This window comes from Brachionichthys hirsutus, chromosome 4 (genome assembly GCF_040956055.1).
Source record: "Brachionichthys hirsutus isolate HB-005 chromosome 4, CSIRO-AGI_Bhir_v1, whole genome shotgun sequence".
Taxonomy (NCBI): domain Eukaryota; kingdom Metazoa; phylum Chordata; class Actinopteri; order Lophiiformes; family Brachionichthyidae; genus Brachionichthys; species Brachionichthys hirsutus.
The window spans coordinates 4,468,038-4,488,226 of record NC_090900.1 but is presented as its reverse complement, the minus strand read 5'-3'; the positions used below and the strand labels follow the sequence as shown (position 1 = coordinate 4,488,226).

The following is a 20,189-nucleotide window of genomic DNA, read 5'->3' as shown; positions in this document are numbered from 1 at the left end:
ACCAACTTCATGCAGTCATGGCAACAGAATTCTGCACAAGCATCAATCCTACAGTTTATCATCAATCACTGTATTTCCTAATCAATTCAAAGAGGATCAACAGTAACTAATTATACTCCTCAGGTCTTTAGGTAATCCGTAATAAAGCAAAACACATTAAATCAGTAAAATTTTATTTCCCCAATTTTGCCACAGTACAAGTCATTTTTGGGAAAGAGGAAGCAACTTAAATGCATTTTTACACAACACATCCAACCTACTTTGCATACTAAAAAAAAGAAATCTGAGCACAATAGAAGATGCAGTATAAACAAGAAACTAATAGAAAAATGGAAACAAGTTGAATGGAACTGGACATGTCGTCTGAAAGCAGATCGCTAACCACTGACAGAGTCCTTAAATTAAAAATCCCTGTCAAGAGGAATGGTCGGAATCTCAGTAGGGTCGTTCCCGGCGGTCCTGGCGATGGTCCCTAAAACAAGACAGACAACAGAGAAGTCTTGAAAGGCACAGGATTGGATTCACTTCATTTATTTATTTATTTTTCAGTCGCTGCAAAAAAAAAAAAAAAAAAAAAAAACAGAATTCACAATTATAGCTGGAAGTTCTGGAACGGACTCGAATCGGCGTCAGCTAAACGAGATCTACCTCATATCCATCTTTCCCCCTGGTGGGCCCATTCCTCTTCCTCCTCTGCCACCCATGCGGTCCATGGGCGGTCCGCCACGCCCAACGCCACGATATCCTCCCCTATCCATTCCACGGCCTCGGAATCCACCTCGGTCGCCTCCCCAGCCACCTCGGAACCCCCCGGGGCCTCCGGCTCCCGCTGGGCCGCCACGATCCATACCTCTGCCTCCACGCAGTCCCATTCCACCCCTGCCTCTCTCACCTCCAGGGGGGAATGGAGGGCCACCGCCGAGCCCTTCTGGCCTGACGGCTTTGCATTGGTTGCACTCCATCCTCCAGGCAAAGTTCTGGTTGCCACAACCCCTGTCAGCAGAACACGAAATACATTCTTTAAAAAAATAAAAATGAAGATATCCGTGACGACAGAACAGTTAATACACACGGGTTAGGGCATTCCCAGTCTCCTGCTCTCTGCTGCATGTTGGCTCCCGAGGGTCCGCCTCTGCCCATACCACGAGGTCCTCCTCTGGGGCCGAAGCCTCCACGGTCTCCACCGCGGCCCATCATTCCTGATGGTCCAATAAAGCAACATTAAGCACCGACTGCATTCCCAGCTGCAAACGCCAAAGTCCAACTGCAGGACATCAATACGCTACGAGTACAAACAGCCGTTCGGATAAATGGTTCGGTGTGAAATGAAGAGTTTCTAAAACGTACCTCCACGGCCCATCATACCGTCTCGCATGGGCATGCCTCTCATCCCACCCATCATGGACTTGCGGCGTGCCATGGATACCTTAAGCCTTTGGCCCTGGAACTCCTTTCCTGTAATAAAACAAACAAACAGTCGTGAGTTAGACTTCAATACGTGCTACTACGCTGTAGCGTAGGCCCTAAAATAGACTGTCGATACAACGTACCATCAAAATGCTCAACAGCCGCTTTGGCACAGACCGGCTCCTCGTAGGACAAGGTGGCATCTCCCTTCGGCTGTCCACTTTCCCTGTCTCTGTATATGTTAATGGCAGGCTGGCCAAGCCTGCGGTTCATCTACACACACACACACACACACACACAAAGCATCAATAGTGATTACTCGCACCACACCTTACTTGCCTTTCAGTTTCACGTTGAGAGCAACTCTTACCCTGATTGGGCCAACATGCTTAAAGAATTCAGCCATTTCCTCAAGGTTAGCCTTTTCAGTCAGCCCCGTGATGTAGATTGTGCTGTTCTCAGAGTCATCCTGCTCTTCAGGGCGCCCTACAAACACAATCCCATTTAAACATCCTGTAACATTTTCCAACACAGAAGCAGCCAGACTATGACGCTTTGATTTAATGGGACAGTCAGAGTCCTACGCACCAATATCACGGTCATCGCCGCTCATCGGTCCTGTCGTCCATCGGTGGAAGGGGAGAAGACAGATTGAGACAAGTCAGTGTGAGCAACTCAAGTTCAGTGTACAACACCTGAGGAGTACTACAAAATAACTCAGACACGCCCTATTAATGCTTTCAGCCATATTTGGAAGTTGAAAATGGCACCTTATGGTACACGGAAATTGATATTGAATTGAAAATTGACCACCCCAGACTCTCAAATAGCTGTGTAAAAGCCTCAATGACCAGTTGTAAACCCTCTCAATACCTAGGAATTCAACTCAAGAGTTGGTTGTTAAAGGCAGTAATCAAAAAACACTTGAAATTTTGCAATTAACCTCTCAAAAGCTCATTTTGAAACCATAAGCAGAGACTGAATTATACCAAGTACGGTACCCCAGGGGAAAATGGTCTCAGAACGACAAGAAAATCCAAAATATTTTCCTTTTCCTTCATAATACTTTCAGATGTGTTCACGTAAGTATTTTTCCAGGCCACAATACAAGACATCTATACTCGATGCATAGTTGCTCAAAACGTTATGGCTTTCAAAAGGACTAACCAGTGTAATACTCGTTAACTTACCACCAGGCTTACTGAAGCCACCTCTGTCTCCAGCGCTGCTATGGGGAATAAATGGAGATATGAAGGCGATTTCCCTTTTACAGCCACTTCCATGGCTCGAGCATAGTGGCTTGATTGAGGGAGTAATGAAAACATTCCAACGAGCCCAACAGAAACTTAAACTCCCCCAAACTACAATTACAGAAGCATCTAATTTAGGGGGGGTAAGAGTATTAGCTCTGTACTATTCCTTAGCTTGTTGAATACAACTCAGACAGTTTGCAGCAGTGGATACATGTGAAAAAAATATGAAGGACTAACATTGTCACTGGTTTTGAAACTTAAATATCTGTACATTTTTAGAAAGGATTTCAGATGCATTGATGCCCAACATAATTTTGTCCGTAGATTCTCAATTGCAATACATCAAAGCATTATCCAAAGTAAAAAAGGCTGGCGACGAAATCCCCAGCATCGTTTTTATATTAGGGATGGAACACAGTGCATCTGAAATTTCACAAGTCGGCCAGGTGAACATGTTCACCAGGTATAAAAAGTATACATTATTCAAGAGAAACAAACACCAATTAAAATTTTTTATAAAATAAAAAACAACTTTACAGCATTTTCCAGTGCCATGTTAACTTAAAAACAAAGACTGGACTGTCAATTAATACACCCATCATGCGTAAAATAACATCCTTGGTTGTGGAAAAAAGGCAGACCCCGAATCTTTGTTTAAGATCCCTCTTGTTGCTTAAGTTGGTGGCTCTGTACTGAGTACAGATACGTTTTAGAGAATAGCTGGTTTTAAATGGCTCTCACTGTTACCTGTACGGTATAAATGTGACAAAGCATGTTAAAAAGTGTTCAAAAGAATGGTCAAACATTTGTATTCAAAACCACAAAAACAATGTAACATTTCAACACACACAAAAGACATACCTGTGCAAATTTAAAATTACCCTAAAATGAAACGTAAACATCCTAACACTATGCTACATCTGAGTTTATAAACTTACTTTACTACTTACGCATTCTTATCAATCACTGCTTCGGACTCGCACCAGTTTGACTGAGTTTTAAATTGTGTTTTTATTTTTGCGTATTCCATGCACCAAAGGTCACGCAGAAGTCTTTGTTTGAGATACATTAGGGGCTGCACCGTTCCACCAGAATATATGAAGAATACTTTACATGACTCATGTCATTTCTGACCCCAAACAAGTTAACATCCTAAACTCCAAATGTCAATAACCCACCAACATTCATTGATTCATCATATTTATGTGGTTGAAAAACCAAAACATGTCAATTCAAATGTTGTGAGCCTGAATTTTCAAACAAGTAATAATGTAAACGTTGACAGAGCCCAGCCTCTGCTAAGCGCATCATTTTCAGGTGAGCTGAGGAAAGCCACTTCCAGCAGTAACCAGTGAACCGTGTGAACTAAGGAATAATTTTTCTACACTACCAAATAATGAAGGTATCAAGGCAAATGGGTGATTGAACAGAAACCGATTTATTCACTAATTTGAGGGCTATATCTGCGCAAGACACACAACAGGACCGATTCCACCAAGACTGTGCCATAAAGTACAATTCAAACTTGACGCAAATATTGAATATATTTAATCAAATATTAACACTGAACCATTGGAGGATGCCAGCTCACATCATCTATAGCTAATTACCAGACTTGTGGGTATTGTTCCAAACAGATTTATTTAAGCATTTTTTATTTGTTTTACCGCCCCTGTCCCAAATCGTTTAAAATACGTTATTTGTCAACATTACTGAATTTAAAAATGCATTATTTAGGCTTCATTCATTTACTGTCAGGACTTCTCAAAAGATAAACCCATTCTGTTTCATTCATGTTTTGCACAGCATTCTTTTGGACCAGGATTGTAAGATACAAAAGGGTAACACCTGAATGCCAGTTGTGCCAAAACCGATATTTGTCCATTTAGCTGAACCGTAATCCATGGCCTGCACCTTAAACATTTTCTAAATGTCTCTAGACAACCCTTTGAGTCTCAAATATTCTGTGAATAAAGAATGTTCGTAAAGAGTCATGAACAGCTCTGGGGCTTTTCAAACAACTTCACCAATCCCCCCGCGCCTCTGCACTTAATCAAATTGTTGTGACATCAGAACAGCCTGCCAATAAATAGGCAGCAAAAGATTTGCAGAGTGTTTGCAAATATAGCAAGTTTGATCAAATGTGTTTAAATGTGTTCTGACATGAAAGCGTCTAGCTCTGATTGCCTGGCTTTTTAAAATGTTGAGCACAAAAATCACAACTCATTGAAGAGACCTGAAATTTCTTATTCTATTTTACCATCTTTCTGAACCCTATGTTGGTGCTACAAGCATCAAGCGGACTCAATCTTCAGAATGCAGGTGATTGTCTTTCATGTTAATATGGTAAATTAATATGGCATTGAAGTAATATTTGCATTTGATCAATCTGTAAATTCTGTCTATATCCATAAATGGGCTGCACTTATATAGCGCTTTTACACCTTTGTGGTGCCCAAAGCGCTTTACAATTTACAGACATATATCTAGCTGTATAGAATTCTCATAGCACATCTGTGCGCACAACTAATTCATTTTAACCTGCATAATTCTGTCTAACAGTTGCATTTCTGGTTAGATGCTGAACTGCATTTTGTTACCTTGTACATGTGTAATGACAATAAAGTTGAACCTAACCTAACCATTTCTTCAGTCCAATCAAATAATGACCAATACCCACGGACTGAAAAAACCATGTACCCTCATTTAAGTGCATAAAAACCGCTTATTAAAAGGAAAAGCACTGACCCAGATTTTAGAACTAATAAGTATTTGCAATGCAACAGAGTGCACAGCACATGACCATTGTCTATAAATTCCGTAACATATTAGTGTTAGGTTCAACTTTTAGTTGAGGACTACAGCAATACAATTAAAGAAATAGATACGAAAACACCAGGAGTTTTGCAATGTTTATGGGCATTCTTTTTTGCAGTAAATGTCACCCTCACAGGGACTGTTGCATCATGAGAGAGAGTTAAGACGAGAGCACTAGTTTGTAAACCTCTTAAGAATGGCCGTATATATCTGTTCATGCGCAGATAATTGCACTCGCAAACTGCTTCCATCACGTACCCTGACCAATCCTTAAAGTTTTTTTAAGTTGTATGCTATGATATACAAAGTTCATCCAAAATATTAATGCACAGGTCTCTGATCAGGAATTAATTGAATTTGAACTCTTACCTTTGGCCAAATGAGAGGCAGGTCTGAGAGTCTGGAAACCATTGCTGCTGCTCTGAATTTCCCATTCAGGAACACCATGTATTATATAAAGACCCAGAATTTATCAGGACTTGACCACTAACAATTCTTGGTCCCATTTGAGAATTAGTTTCAAAATGACAAAGTTTCCAACTGTTCTAAATGGTTCTTTCTCTCAGCCCTACCCCAAATGACCACAGCACCTGTCAAACCAAAATCCATATGAGATAAGGTGGTAAGGAAAGACGCTTACCCCATGCCACGGCCCATGCCACCACGTCCACGGTGCATCATTCCACCCCGGTCAAAGCCATCCCTGCCTGGGCCTCTGCCATCTGCTCCCCCTGAGTACCTTGAAGAATCAGAACCAGCGTAACCAGAACCACCACCCTGGCCATCTTGCCTGTAGTTATCTATGAAAAAAGGAGTACAAATGCATTAAAACACAAACGTGTCAACATGCATTAGAACCTAGAAATAAACAAGAGGTAAAAAACCTAAGCTTACTGTAATGGCTAGACTGGTTGTAACTAGGCGGTCCACCCGGTTGGCTGTACTGACTCGACGGCGGCTGCCCATAGGATCCCGCAGCCTGAGGCGGGTAAGTAGGAGGAGCCTGTGACTGCTGCTGACTCTGCTGCTGGTACCCTTGCTGCTGACCGTAGCTTGCCTGCTGTGCCTGATAACCAGGCTGTTGCTGGCTGTAAGCTGCTGGCTGGGAGTAGCTGCTCTGGCTGTAACTAGCCGGCTGGCTGCTAGCATTGTAGCTGATAGAGACAAAGAGTTCAGTAACAAAGACGATCCGGTGGAATTCATTTGTTCTATTGCTCTTAGTGGTGTCTTACATACCTCTGAGGCGCAGTAGGCGTAGCCTGCTGGCCGTAACCAGGATACGCAGACTGAGCAGTATACCCCGGCTGAGAACCATAAGACTGGGAGGCAGCTGGAGCAGCTGCAGCCGCAGGTGTGCCATCATACCCACTTGCTCCATACCCCTGGGCTGACTGGGAGTAGTTGTGAGTGGTTGACTGGGCAGCAGGATAACCAGCTGTAGAAAGCATGTCGTAGCATCATTAACCTCATACAGTCCCCAACTAAGCAACAAAACGAATGCACTACCTAAACTAATGCCCAACCAACGAACTTGCAAGCAGTCCTCTATTACAATAAATCACATCGTTCTACTACAACGACTGACCGGATGCTGCCTGGCCATATGAAGATCCATATTGCTGTTGCTGCTGGGGGTAACCTGCGGCAGATGGTGTTGTCTGGGAGTAAGTGCCATCAGCAGCAGCCGCAGCGGCGGCGGCTGCAGCAGCAGCAGCTGCAGGTTGGGCGTATGTCCCATAATTTTGCTGCCCATAGCTTTGCTGAGGCGGAAAATGGTAAACTTCAGTTGTGAGATACAATGAATTTTAGCCCAACTATTTAGCAGACAAGGATTTGGGTGATTTATTTAAAACTATGTTGACATGAAATTATTTGGAATTGACTGCCACATCACAAAGATAAAAGGATTTCCTGTAGTGGGTTAAATCCAGTTATGTTTGAAGTTAATCTCTGCTCCCAGTTCACCCTTATTCAAAACCAAAATTAACCCTCAATAGAACTTGCGTATTCAAAATAATAAACTGAATCTTTTCAGGTTATCTGTAATGTTACAATGTCAATCTTAACTAGCCCAACTAAAAGCAGTAAAGTAACTAGCAAAGCCTTTTTTGTGTTAAAATGTACCTGAGCAGCAGACTGTCCATAGCTTTGTGAGGGCTGGGCAGCATAAGAAGCGTACCTGTAAACAAAAGAGTGGCCTCATGTCAGAACACAACGTATCTGCCTTAAACACGGACATACTACCCCCCATTTACAGAAGCCGTCATGATGTAAAGCTCTCAAGTCATTTTTCATTTATCTCATATGTTATGGTTATATACACTTTCATGTATATTAACGAAATAATTGCGCTCTTACCGATAAAACAAAATGAAAGGATAAAGATGGACTTTTGTAAATAACTTTAATCGTTCTTACCCTTGCTGAGTGCTTGCCTGGGTGTACGAGCTGTAATCTGCGTGTAGGAAAGTTACAAGTAAATTAAATTGAAAACAAAACAGTGAATTCAAACAATACATTAAGCGCGCGAGCCGCGCTGACTGCAAGCGGCACGCTAGCTACATCGCCATTGACCTATAACCAGTTAAAACATTCCATACCCAACAACGCTTCCGCATTAAAATATGTTGTTGATAAGTAATCCAAAGAAGAACAAGTATGCATTCTGGTGTAGTCTCGTTATTAACCATGCAGGCAAAAATGCCTCGACTATTGCCGCTAACGCCATGACTAGGCCTCGAGCCTAAAGCCAGCAAATACGACACAATATTTCACAAGACATAGAGAACGATAAAGCAGATTATGCCACTGTATTTTCCGACATAACACACATAGGGACCTTGTTGTTTCAGGTAAGTGATCGAATATCTATAATACTAGTACGAATTACGATAATTCTTCACTCACCAGGAGCCGTCGCCATTTTAGTAAGTGTGCGCTCGATGATTAGAAAGACGCCGGATGGCTGTGGTTGCCGCAGAAATGAACCTCTTCACTCGGAGGAACGTCAAACTCTCGCGAGATGTCCTCGTCGTGTCATTCCTGACTTCCGGTCCCATTCAAACGAAAACACAGGATGGCTGCTATCCTGCGGCAATCATTTTTTTTTCTTTTTTATCCTTCGTGGTATTTCAGTTACAAGGGCGTAGTGAATATTGATTATTGTTTACAAAATACCATATTTTACACTACACTAGCTTAAACCATTTTCAGAACTCCATCTTCCGGTTGGACTTGGAGTCTTCTGTGTCCTTATCTGTATGGACAAAATCCATGTAAAATGCCTGTCATTGCAATAATTTTTCTTGTCGTGTTTTATTTTCTACAAGCACAGATATTTCCCCAATGTCTAATAAAAATAAATATATCTACATGGAATATTGGTTTTGTTCAGTAATTTAATTAGGACAGTCTTCTCTGCACTTTGTTACAGTAGTTTAATAGTTTAATGCAATAGTGTGAGTTTATATCGGTACTGTATATAATATCCGTAGAACACATTGGGATTATGGAAAAGTCTTTTGGGCAATACACTTTGAAGTCTTGGTGCTGTTTAAATATCCACCAGTTGTTTCTGTTGACAGGGATGCTGATGTGACGCTTATCACATCACATCATTATATGTAAATCACTGTAATTGATTAGCTTTATACTACCGTCTATGCTACTACTACTATTATTACTACATAATAAAAATAATAATCTGAAGAATTTGAGCCATACACGTACTGTTCAAAAGGTAACATTCAAATGTAGTATAACCGTTTCACCATATTATTAAATGTTGAAATTAATATATCCATTATAATGAAAGTTTTCACTAGTTCAACAGCAATGCTGTGGGGGGGGGGGGGGGGGGGGAGGTTCACATAGAACATTGTTTAACGTTTTAAATTTCATAGATGCAGCATAGATGCAGCAAGCACCGTTGAAAAAATAAATAAATACATTTTATTTATTTATTCAATTAGGAAATCATTGCAGAACAAGTCAGGTGATGCTGCCTGTATACCCGTTGAGCTATTTCGAGCATTAAAGTCAGCAAAACAGTTGTTTCGAAAATATAACGGCGTTGTATGAACCATTTGAGCCGCACTCCAATCCAGGAGGTGGCGATCATTCATTTTAAAGCTATTTGCAAACCGCCATTTTTAATGTAGAAGAAGAGCGTGACGGAATTAAACGGAAGTGATTGTCAGAACAATAGAAACAACAACGATTGTTTGGGTGTTTTAAGACAGCTGTCTCAGAATCGGACCTCGACTAATTAGTATTATGCGAATATTATATTATTCGTATACAACGAGTTACTTCTCGACTCAGGAAATGGACACGATACATAAAAAAAAAACATTCTGGCAATGTTGTGGCTTTACACCGTGTCAGCTTTCTACTGTGGGATAAATAAACGGGGTTGTATGTGTAAGGTTAGGGAATACTTGTTATGAGTAAGAATATATGCTTATATACCCGAAGTATACCTCAAAAAAGAGAAGTGAGAGGAGAGACGGCAGCTAATGGGGCATGATGCTTGATCGAGTATTGTCAGTATGGCGTTGGGTTCGTTCAGATCGCCCAGGGTTTTGTCTCGGAATATCTTTATTGGTAACGTTAATCATACTTATATATTTCGGAGGCATTCAAGCGAGTCTTAGCTTAGGTCCAGGCGGTGACTTCCCAAAAGTCAAAGGTAACTGTGGTTCAGATGAGCAGTTTCATGAATTCACGATGCAAATGTTATGGGTTTGGTGAAGCGTATAACAGTTCTAATTTAAATTACATTTTCTCTTTCTCAGATGTGTTCCTGTATGCATTCAGCCACGATGACCTGCCCTCTCTGCTGGTTAGTGTTGCTCTCCTGCTGCTGTTTGGACAATGTCAGGAATGTCGCTGGGGAACAGTCTCCTTCCTCGCCCTGTCCATCCTGACGATGGCCTCGTTACCTCTGGTCTTCGCCCTGGTCCTCTTTGTCATCGGGGCTGAGGCGAGTCGCATCTATGGTTTCTCCGCCATCCAGTTGGCCTTGTTCACAGCGCATTGTCGTCAAGTCACACAGAGGAAGCTCCTGAGGTGTTTGCCAGTCTGGTTTCTTCCCTGGCTTCTTCTGCTGATTGGACTGGTGCTGCTGCCCGGAACACCTGCCCTGCTTCACTTCTGTGCGATATGCGTTGGACACAACTGTATCCTTTCCTGTTTCTACGATCATTTGATGCATGCAGAAACAAAAAACACTTTAAGGTTTATTCACACGTTTGCTTGAGTAGGTCATGTCTTAATTTTAAAAGTAACAAAGAGACACGATATAAATAGTATCAAAAATGTTAGTGCTTTGTATTTTCACGGTAATCAGTGTGTCTGCTATCGACATTGATCAGAGCAGTATCCCTCCTCCTCATAGACTGGTATCTGGAAGATGTCATCCCTCAGTTTTAGCTTTGTTGAATGCCTTAATTATAATTCTGCTGAAGACTGTGTGACTACACTTTATTGACGACTGACTTGCTACATTGTGCATTTAATCATGATTGCACCCCTAATTATTTTCTATTCCTGGATAGCATTTAATGCACTTTTACTGTAGTTATAAAAATATATATTTGTCTTGATTCATGTTGTAGGATTGTGAATTGTGATTTGCTGCTGAGGCTTTGAGCCAAAGTTTTCCCTTGAAGTATATTCACGTATGAATAACAAAAATGGTACTCGCATCTTATTTATTATTCTTAATATACTGTACCGCTCAGATACTTTGTCATTCATCAGGGTGTTGCAGGAGCTGGAGGAGGCCAGGATTCTGGATTTCATTCCCCTTTGGGCATATGTTCCCGCTTCTGCCCGGTTGAGGTTGCCCACCTACACTTCCTCACAGAGGTGAGCTGTTGTATACATCCAGTAAATATTCACACTTACCGGTAATGCCTTCATGCATGACAGCAACAGATGTCAGAAGTTCTAATTTCATCTGCTGTCACAGGTCTAGGTCACCTCCTCCAGTAGCTGATCCCCGCATGAGGGAGCCATCTGTTTTGATGCAGCACCAGTGGGCAGATACAGTAGCTACATGGGTAATGGATAGCGACTCTGCTGCACAGTCTGAGGCAGAGGTGTTGGAGGAACAGATGCTAAGGGCGGGGATTCTGGCTTCCTTGCGGGATGCTCCTGACAACGCTGATACAAAAGTGGAGTTGCAGAAATCATCTGTTTCCTCTCTTCGGTTAGTAGTAATAATGCATATACCAGTTTACATTGTCTTTGTGAATAGGTGACTGCTTCTTTCTCTGATAAAACACCACATTGTTTCCCATGATGGTTAAATAGAGGGTGTACCCCTCCTCTCGCCCGTTGACTGCTGGGATAGGCTCCAGCTCGACCCGCGACCCAGTAATGGACAAAGCGGTTCGGCAAATCAATGAATGAATTTCAATCAATGTTTCCTGTCAGACTTCAGCAGCTGGAGAGGATGGGCTTCCCTACAGAAAAAGCTGTCGTGGCTCTTGCCGCCTCAAAACAGCTGGATGGCGCCATTTCTTTACTTATTGATGACAGCGTTGGCGAACAGGCCGTGGTCGTATCGAAAGGAAAGACTCCCCAGCCTCTGCTTAATCCTTAGGCGGCACTCCTGGAGTCAGGCAGTGCTTGTTTTGTGCAGTGAACCAGACATTACATTTTACGTTGCTTAGGTTTTGCTGAGCTTCTAGATTGTATTTTCCCTGTGGGTTAACAATAGAGCTTTTTATTGATAAAAGTTCTAGGAAGGATTGATTTTTTTTCTTGACTATTAGACTAAAATATTTAAAACTTTGAAGGGAATCCTGTATTGTAAAATGTATGTTGGGGTAACTTTATTCCTGTTGTTCAAAGAATCTTGACACAAATAAAGAGATGTGACATGTAAAAAAAAAAACAATGAACATCATTTTATTACATCAATCATCTGGACAGGATCTTAACACTAACACATATGGGGGGGTTGAAATATGAAATGGTTACACGCCAGCATACAAGATAAACTACAACTGAACCTTTTAAATAGTTTCACAATAAATTCGATATGAACTGAAAAAACTATTATCAAGTTTCTTCATCAGGATATTTGAAGCAGTTTAAGCAACACAACAGTGGTATGTTCAAGCTCCATGAACAGTTTAGCTCCTTCCTCTGTCAGAATGTTTGGTATTTATTTCATTTATGCTTATATAAATGGACAGATTTTACTGAAATGCAACCAAATGTAAATGGAAAACATTGTGTACATATTACATATAAGTGTACTAGAGTATTTCATCACTCTCTGCCTGAAGGAAAAACTAACACCAAAAAACTACAAATTACTGTTACAAATTTCTCAGGATGGAGACGACTTCATCTTTTTAGTGCATTACATAACATGGCGTTAAACATAATGATAGAGGTATAACAAAAGTAATATAAGAAGAGGTTTACTTGTGTAGTTGTGCCCTGCAAACTTTACCTGCACAATACAGTTAAATTGCAGCTACCTTGTAAAAGCAGTCAAACTTAAATCCAGTCTGTTTCCTACTTAAATTATTACTAAAAGTATTTAATTGACCCTTTTTGACACAGAACTGCTTGTAGCTTGAAGGAGCACCATAGAAATTCAAGAATTTCATTTTTCTTTTCTTTTTTAAACAAGACTATCTTTATTCTGAGGCTCTGCATCAAAAGAAAACAGATATAGAAAGGAGCTGCTGGATGTGTTCTGGAAATAGAAGTGTTTGGTTATAGAGATGGGAGATTCAGTCGACGTTCCCTGAGGTGTCCCCCCATCCTACATCTGACAGTAAAGCCCAGAGAAAGTATCAGATAAGAGCTAACTCAATGTGTTGAGTGCCGATGAGACCTATAGGAGGGGGAGTCAACCCAGTCTGCGATCCTCAGGGTGAGCTGGGGGTGGGGGGTTGGGGGGGGGCTACTTCCCCCGAACCTTCGTGCTGGAGGACAGAAGAGAAGCAAGTCGATATGGAAGCGCACCTGCTCGCTTATCTCTGTAGAAACTAGGTGAGACTGTACCAAAGGGTCCATCCCCAGACCCTAGATCAGGCTCTGTTGAAGAAAGACAGCAGTTGGAATGGCGCCTCCCTGTCCATCAGTGGGTGGACATGTATACCGTGATCCTAATCCAAGTCTATTTTGATGTAGCTGTTCATATTGTAGTGTAAAGAGTGGGTTCTTGTTCGATCCGACACCCGTGACACGCTTTTGTATCCACTGATACACGACAATCTACAAATCATTATTATAATACAGGATTAAAAACCCTGAAAACTTGGATTCAAATCTCAGTTTCTCGTAGTAACGCAATTAAATACCAATAAAGTGATAGCGTGGCATCCAGCATCTGCAGGACTGTATGGGTGTGGGTTGTAGATGAAATTATGATGCGGGTGGCCATAACAGCAACATCTGATTCTGATTCAAATGTGACAAAAACCTGAGTGTCTACTTCCTGTCAAGGCCCCCCCTGCCCCCACCCCCGCTTTAAGAGAACAGCTCATAGTAAGAAGATGACTGAGCAAATAGGTTTTCAGGGCTTTTAACGTAATGTTTGTACTGCCGTGACACGATCGTCAAAATCAACACAATTCATACATAAGAACACATTTCTAAACGACGCATGCTTTACAGTGATTGATCAATATACATTTCATTAACAAGCTAAAGCTAATACTTCTAAAACTCAACGAAGACTTGTCTAAACAGCTCAGTGAAGGCTGGCAGAAGTGTGGATGAGGATGTCTCAGTGTTACCTGGCCAGATGATTGCCTCCAGCAGTGTCACCCTGCGAGCCAGAAGCTCAAGGTCTGCCTGCAATTCATGGAACATCTGCAAGCTAATGTCCTATCAGAGAGCAGTGACAGGGGGACTGTGTGAGGGTGCGAAACACCTGCCTGAGTCCTGGGGCTGCTCACGACTGTCCCCACTCCCTGTCCCAGCGGTGAGTGGCAGTTTGAGCTCCCCACCTTTGACCCCTGCCTAAAGCTGACCCTGCCTCAGGCCTCCTACTCACCATGAATACCGATCATAGTCTCAAGGATTAAAACCCTCTCGGCTAAGATCTTCAGCGCCTCTCTGATCTGATGTATTCCGTCCCCCTGTGAAGATAGATACAGCCGTCAAGGTAAGGAGCACAAGCCAAAAGAACTGCTCGCCAAGATGCAAGTCACTTTGTCCTCAATACAGTTCAGCAGTTAGAGGGTTAAGACAGTCCACACATCTGCCCAGCGGTCTCAGACGTATCCGCTCCATGTCTTTTTTCAACATCGCCCTTATCATCCGGCCATGCTGCTGAATGAGTCGGTTTCTGCCATGCTGGGCTGGACAACATCAGCATGCACATTACAGACCAGCCTACTGTTGGTGGCCTATCACAGCCGAGCTGCACGCTCTCAGGGTTTAGGTTTACACATGCCGTCTTGCATTCATTTTTGTGGGTAGCATCACCACGGTTTTCGTTCTTCACACCGCGGTCACATAAGCTACTATATTATAACCCAGGAAAATGAAGCCATTTATAGATTTACATTGAAATCTAATTCATTTGATTAAAGGGTAAGGCTTCACGATTCAGACTTTTGAGAGTAAGAAAAAAAGAGTTGAATAACGAGAAGCAAGGCAGACAGAGACGATCATGAAACACAGCATGCAGAAAGTAGTGCAGGCTTCAGGAAGCCAGATGAACAATTCCCCATTATCATTAGTAAGACAAGAAAAGGGCAAACTATATGTTTTAAGAAAAAAGGCAACGTTTCACTCAGTCCTACATTTATTGATTGCATTTTATGCAAAGCTAATGAATCAAACAAAGTTCTAATTCTATAATTGATTGTATTTTTTTCTGATTAACATTGGAAAATCAAGATGGTAAAACTAAAATGGGAAGAAGTGCCTAACAGAACTGCTAGAACGGTTGTAGATTTACAGAATTAAATTCAAAGTTAAACTTTGAGGAACTTATTGCCACTTTGCCTTATTTCTGCTTTAGAGGCATGCACGCTGTTATTTCACTCACTAGGCCCATTTGCAGTCGGTTTTTACACACAGAAAAGAACAATAATGTGGTGCAGTACACAGAGATGAAGTCATGCATTGTAAAAGAAAAAAAAGCTGTATCCACTCCACGCATATTAGAAAACAACACCTCTAAACCAATCAGGATCCACCACCAACATATATGAAGTGATTTGGCATATACATTTCACACATTTTATTTATGGCCAATTTTTTTAAATATTCTATTAAGATTGATTTGAGTTCAACTAAAATCAATAAAAATTAATGTCCAGAATGTTCTTCCCATATGCTCCATTCATTCACTCAGAGCTGTTGCGTGGTTTTGATGACTGTATTTCTTTATGTATATGCCAAAGTCAGATGTTGAAAAGTGACTGTGAAAGGTAGCCATGGGACAGCAGCTTGCAGAGGGGAGTCAGGCAGCTTTGGGGTCAAGCGGACAGTGTCGTGACTCGTGACAGGGGACAGCAGTCCAGAGCAAACCCCCCAGGACCAACAAAACAAAAACAGCAAAAGGTTTCAAACAAATAATAAAAAAACACACACAGGTCGATAGCTAAAATTATAAATACCGGTACTCAAACAAAAATAAAGTAAAACAGACATATCATGCCCATCATCAGAAATAATGAAATATGGAAAAGAGATTGCAAAAAAATCATAGCGATAACTTCAGATATAGGTCATGGCTAAACTTAATTTAAGTTACTACATAGACTCAATGTATTGCAAAATGAATGACATAAATAAAAATATCTTCTTACATGATTGTTCTTGTAAAATGAGGAAGAGGTACAAGAGAAATAAAGATTAGACAAACACAGAAGGCATTTTCGGCTCAATAAATAAATCTTACAACATATGTTAAACAGTCAATCAAAAACCTCCCGACCAAGCCACGTGCCACCTCAAGAACTGTGTGAAGTGCCACAAACTACCCTCGCTTACCGGCAGTCCCTTCACTCCCGGCTCTCCCTTGGGACCCGGTGCACCCTGAAAAATAAATATTGACAACAGAAAGTCTGACTTCAAAACATGAATAAAAGCCAGTTTGCTTACTTCAACAGAAAGTTGATTGCCTCTGAGACTGCGTCATTACTGGTCAGTGTTCTTTACAGTGCTGCTGGGTAGTGTAGTTTACAGTAACATAACCAGTCACGACATGTGTTGATGTTTCCACGCATACACTCAATGCAGGAGGGTGAAGGTGGCTTACCAGCTCGCCTCTGAAGCCCCTCTCTCCAGGGTAACCTAAAGGACCCTGAAAAACCAAAGGTGCATCACAGAGGGGTTTGTTTTAGGATGAAGACCTGAAAGGGAGTGTCGCCAAACGCTGCACGAACTCACTCTCTCCCCACGTTCTCCCTTTGGCCCCACAGGGCCCAGTGCTCCAGGGGGTCCAGATTTACCCTTGTTGAAGGAGAAAGGAAATGACACATTTGTACTGCAACAAGAGTTGAGCTTAGGAAGTGACTGGAGTGAAGCCCCATGCTGTGACTGAGCTTACATTCTGTCCAGCTTGGCCAGCAGGTCCAACCGGTCCTTTGGGACCCGGGGGTCCTGTATGACACGTAGAAGAAAAATCATAGCAGCACCAAAAACCTTTTCACTAAAGGGAGGTGGTGTTGCTTTTAAATTGTGACCTCACATGTAGAGGACTGGAATTGAGTAGTTTCATGGTGGCTGTATTTGTTTCCTCATAAATATTCATGCATATTGATATTTCTTTTTACAAAATAACACAACCAATTCCTCAGCCAATACGCATATTTTCTTTCTTGCATTAGTCGAGTATGTCAGTACAGGGACGTAGTTCCATAAACACAATATGGAATGGGATAAACACTCACCAACAGGGCCAGCGGGACCCTGGGGGCCTAGAACAGGCAACCCTCTGGAGTCTGTGAATGTGTTGGTGAACAAGGGGTCTTTTCTACGATCTGGAAATGAAACAAAATGTGTTTCAGTGAGAGCTATTCTGTGGCTCAGGGGAGTATTTAAAAATGAGATCAGCCCTGATGTGCAACAATAATAATCTATTATATCTAGTACTGCTGCACGGACAACTGCTGAAAATTGGATTTTGTGTTGTCACAGCAACCAAACACATTTTCATTAAGTGTTTATCAGTGTTACATGGGTTGCATGTTATTCCATTCAATACATTATGGGCTGCTGCTACTGCTGGAGAAGTCATTTCATAATATAACCTCCAGAGGGCAGTGTTGACCAACCAATACTAAAACTTCACCCAATCAATTAAGCATGGTAGTAAAATGCACTAAAACGTGTTTGCTGAGGTGTTTGCTATGAAAAAAAAACCCTCTCCATATTCACTGACTGAACCTGAACCTGAACAGCTAAATGAGTCGACGGAGGAAGATCGAGAGGAAGAGGGTGGTGAACACGTGTGCGACGCAGGAAGTGTGCGGCCGGTCACTGGATCATTTTAAATGGGCAGGAAACATGGATCAAGGTCACTGCATCAGACTTCAGGAGATGCAGCGAGGAGGGAAGAGGGCTGACAGCCAGAGACACCTCCCAGCTGCCAGGACGCTGCACACAGGCGACATCCAAAACGGAGCTGCGCTCGCTCGCTCTGTTTCTACACACTCTTTCCATATCCTACAGAGAACACACTTAGACCTGTGGCTTAATGTGTCCAGTTAATGCTCCTGGTTGAGGGATCTTCCTGCTTTTTGTGAAAGAGGAATCCAACCTACTGATGCAAAAGCCAAACAAACCACTGCTTTTCAAAGGAAGCTCAGTGCAGACCCCCACGCCTCTTCTTTCACCCGCCGCTGTTAATTTGATGTAAAAGAAATGTCTAATGTCTAAAAAAAAAAAAAAACCCATCATGTCAACCTCAATCTAGGAATGGCTTTCTGCACACAAATCTGTGTGCTGCATACTTTATTTTGCACTATGCCCACATAAACCCCGCTGATACCTTTGCCTGGAAGAAGCTGCTGCTTCTGTCCCATCTGTCTCCCACGCCTCCCTTCAGCCGTCTACCCAATGGGCTACATCTGGAAGTTGTTCAGTGATGGACAGCTTCTCATCCCAGCAGGTGACGTCTGTGTCAACCTCACACCGGCCCAGCCTCCATTTAATAATCTCTGATTCGGTTCTACTTGGCCGGCAAACGCTATAGGGAGCAAGTAGCGGCGAAAAGGATTACCGCCATCCTGTCTGGTTCTCATTCTCTTTGTGTCTCCTGTTTATCATCATTCCCCAAAAACCTGTGAAGCAGCTGTGGAGAACATGTCTGCGTGGCTGCTAAATGATATCTACGCTTATCAGCTGTTTGACAGTAAACCCAGAAGGATGCCAAACATCATCCTGCCTGAGAACAAAGGTTTGCATTGAATTAGTGTTCATGTGTTTGTGCTCTGCTAATAGAAAACTCACCACATTGCATTACAATGTAATAAACAGCGATTTATGAGGAAGTGGGATTTGTACGCATCAAGGTCTGAACACAGAATTTGGATAGTAAAAATGTAAATAGTTGCGTAAAGCGTTTAGTGGGACCGGAATAATCTATAGTTTCCATTACTTTATGGGAAACATTATACTTTCGATTTTCAAACAAACCTGTTTTCGAACAGTATTACGGAACAAATTATGCTCGAGAACCGAGGTTCCACTGTACACTGGCCGCTTTTAACTACTTGGTGTGGACTTTATTTCATGGTGACTGCTGCAAGTTGTTCAAGATCTTACTGTGGTCTGGTTCAGGGATGTGGGCACTGGCCGGCGCGGAAGGACCTGGAGGGCCAGGTGGGCCAGGTAGACCCCGCTCTCCTCGGGGCCCTGATGGGCCACGGGGTCCTGAGAGAGGAGGGGACAGAACTAAACATTAGTGTGGCGACAGGTATCCCATAGCAAAATCCAGCAGATTCCTGTGGAGAGCGTAATGATAGTTGCTTTTGGGTGATGGGATGTTAGGACCGCTAGCAGTGACAGAGGGGAGGAAACGGGCGGAATAAAGTGCTGGATGACATAAAATATTGGTGTCTGGCAGGAGAGAGTGTGTGTGTGTTTGCATGTGTGTTCGTGCACATGTGGAGTAACATCAGCAACTGGACAGAGGAGGAGAACATCACTCTGGCTTTGTTGTTTCGATGTAATTAAGAGGAGGAGGACGACGCTCCGGCGCTGGGAATCAGGAGCATGAGAGCGCTAAAATAAACACAGTGAAACTCTGCAAAGTGTCACCGGCGGCGGTTCACAGCAAACTCGGCACTAACTTTCATAGATGTCAGTGAAATTCTATTGGGAAAAAAAGGCACAGCCCAATGTGACCTCATTGTATGAACCCTTCTGAGGCAATGCTTCCCTCTAAATACCACCTTTTGCCCCCTGACAGATGCAAATGAAAGTGACAGTCCAGTCATAAATGCTTTGCAAAGTAATCTTATTTCAGCTCCGATCTGACACGTCTGCGTACTTACTTTTGACTTAGCAAACGACAGTGTGGGGCCGCTGAGCTTCGGCTGCAATGACTGGACTGCACGCGAATATCCTAGCTTCAAACGGCCAATCAAATAAGCCCTATAGTGTCTCTGTGACACATTGGAGAACACAAGCTGGAGCAGCCAATCTGCAACGCTTTTTCTGTTCAGTCTCATCTTCATCTTTCACATAACCTCAAAAACACATTAGTCTACATTTACT

At 42.4% G+C, this 20,189-nt stretch overlaps 3 protein-coding genes across 3 annotated transcripts in view; 1 reads left to right on the top strand and 2 right to left on the bottom strand.

The window, feature by feature from the left end:
* Positions 1-156: 156 nt before the first annotated feature.
* Positions 157-8,423, bottom strand: ewsr1b (EWS RNA-binding protein 1b). The gene is made up of 15 exons (XM_068760848.1): positions 8,385-8,423; positions 7,896-7,932; positions 7,602-7,656; positions 7,063-7,237; positions 6,714-6,912; positions 6,372-6,631; positions 6,118-6,277; positions 2,598-2,635; positions 1,996-2,025; positions 1,778-1,893; positions 1,551-1,680; positions 1,348-1,455; positions 1,073-1,199; positions 649-993; positions 157-472 (listed from the first exon to the last, which is right to left on the bottom strand). The coding sequence occupies exons 1-15, from the start codon at positions 8,398-8,400 to the stop codon at positions 436-438; spliced, it is 1,833 nt and encodes a 610-aa protein (XP_068616949.1). The 5' UTR covers positions 8,401-8,423; the 3' UTR covers positions 157-435.
* A 1,581-nt stretch (positions 8,424-10,004) lies between these two features.
* Positions 10,005-12,362, top strand: rhbdd3 (rhomboid domain containing 3). The gene is made up of 5 exons (XM_068738726.1): positions 10,005-10,167; positions 10,274-10,657; positions 11,222-11,348; positions 11,458-11,691; positions 11,919-12,362. The coding sequence occupies exons 1-5, from the start codon at positions 10,005-10,007 to the stop codon at positions 12,085-12,087; spliced, it is 1,077 nt and encodes a 358-aa protein (XP_068594827.1). The 3' UTR covers positions 12,088-12,362.
* A 1,045-nt stretch (positions 12,363-13,407) lies between these two features.
* The window catches only part of emid1 (EMI domain containing 1), a 40,624-nt gene continuing 33,842 nt past the window's right edge, over positions 13,408-20,189 (bottom strand). The window contains exons 9-16 of the mRNA XM_068738756.1: positions 19,236-19,343; positions 17,360-17,449; positions 17,017-17,069; positions 16,857-16,919; positions 16,726-16,770; positions 16,458-16,502; positions 14,246-14,336; positions 13,408-13,541 (exon numbers count right to left, since the gene is read on the bottom strand). Coding sequence (XP_068594857.1) covers positions 13,408-13,541; positions 14,246-14,336; positions 16,458-16,502; positions 16,726-16,770; positions 16,857-16,919; positions 17,017-17,069; positions 17,360-17,449; positions 19,236-19,343 — 629 coding nt within the window. The remainder of the gene's footprint in view (positions 13,542-14,245; positions 14,337-16,457; positions 16,503-16,725; positions 16,771-16,856; positions 16,920-17,016; positions 17,070-17,359; positions 17,450-19,235; positions 19,344-20,189) is intronic.

What these genes read in the sequence shown, in the direction of transcription:
- ewsr1b (XM_068760848.1), bottom strand. An exon ending in TGGCTTCAGTAAGCCTGGTG is followed by an intron (nt 2,026 to 2,597) that starts GTAAGTTAACGA and finishes GATGGACGACAG; the next exon opens with GACCGATGAGCGGCGATGAC. An exon ending in CGGTATGATGGGCCGTGGAG is followed by an intron (nt 1,200 to 1,347) that starts GTACGTTTTAGA and finishes TTGGACCATCAG; the next exon opens with GAATGATGGGCCGCGGTGGA.
- rhbdd3 (XM_068738726.1), top strand. Translation starts at nt 10,005, where the DNA reads ATGCTTGATCGAGTATTGTCAGTATGGCGTTGGGTTCGTTCAGATCGC. An exon ending in TGACTTCCCAAAAGTCAAAG is followed by an intron (nt 10,168 to 10,273) that starts GTAACTGTGGTT and finishes TCTCTTTCTCAG; the next exon opens with ATGTGTTCCTGTATGCATTC. An exon ending in GATATGCGTTGGACACAACT is followed by an intron (nt 10,658 to 11,221) that starts GTATCCTTTCCT and finishes TGTACCGCTCAG; the next exon opens with ATACTTTGTCATTCATCAGG.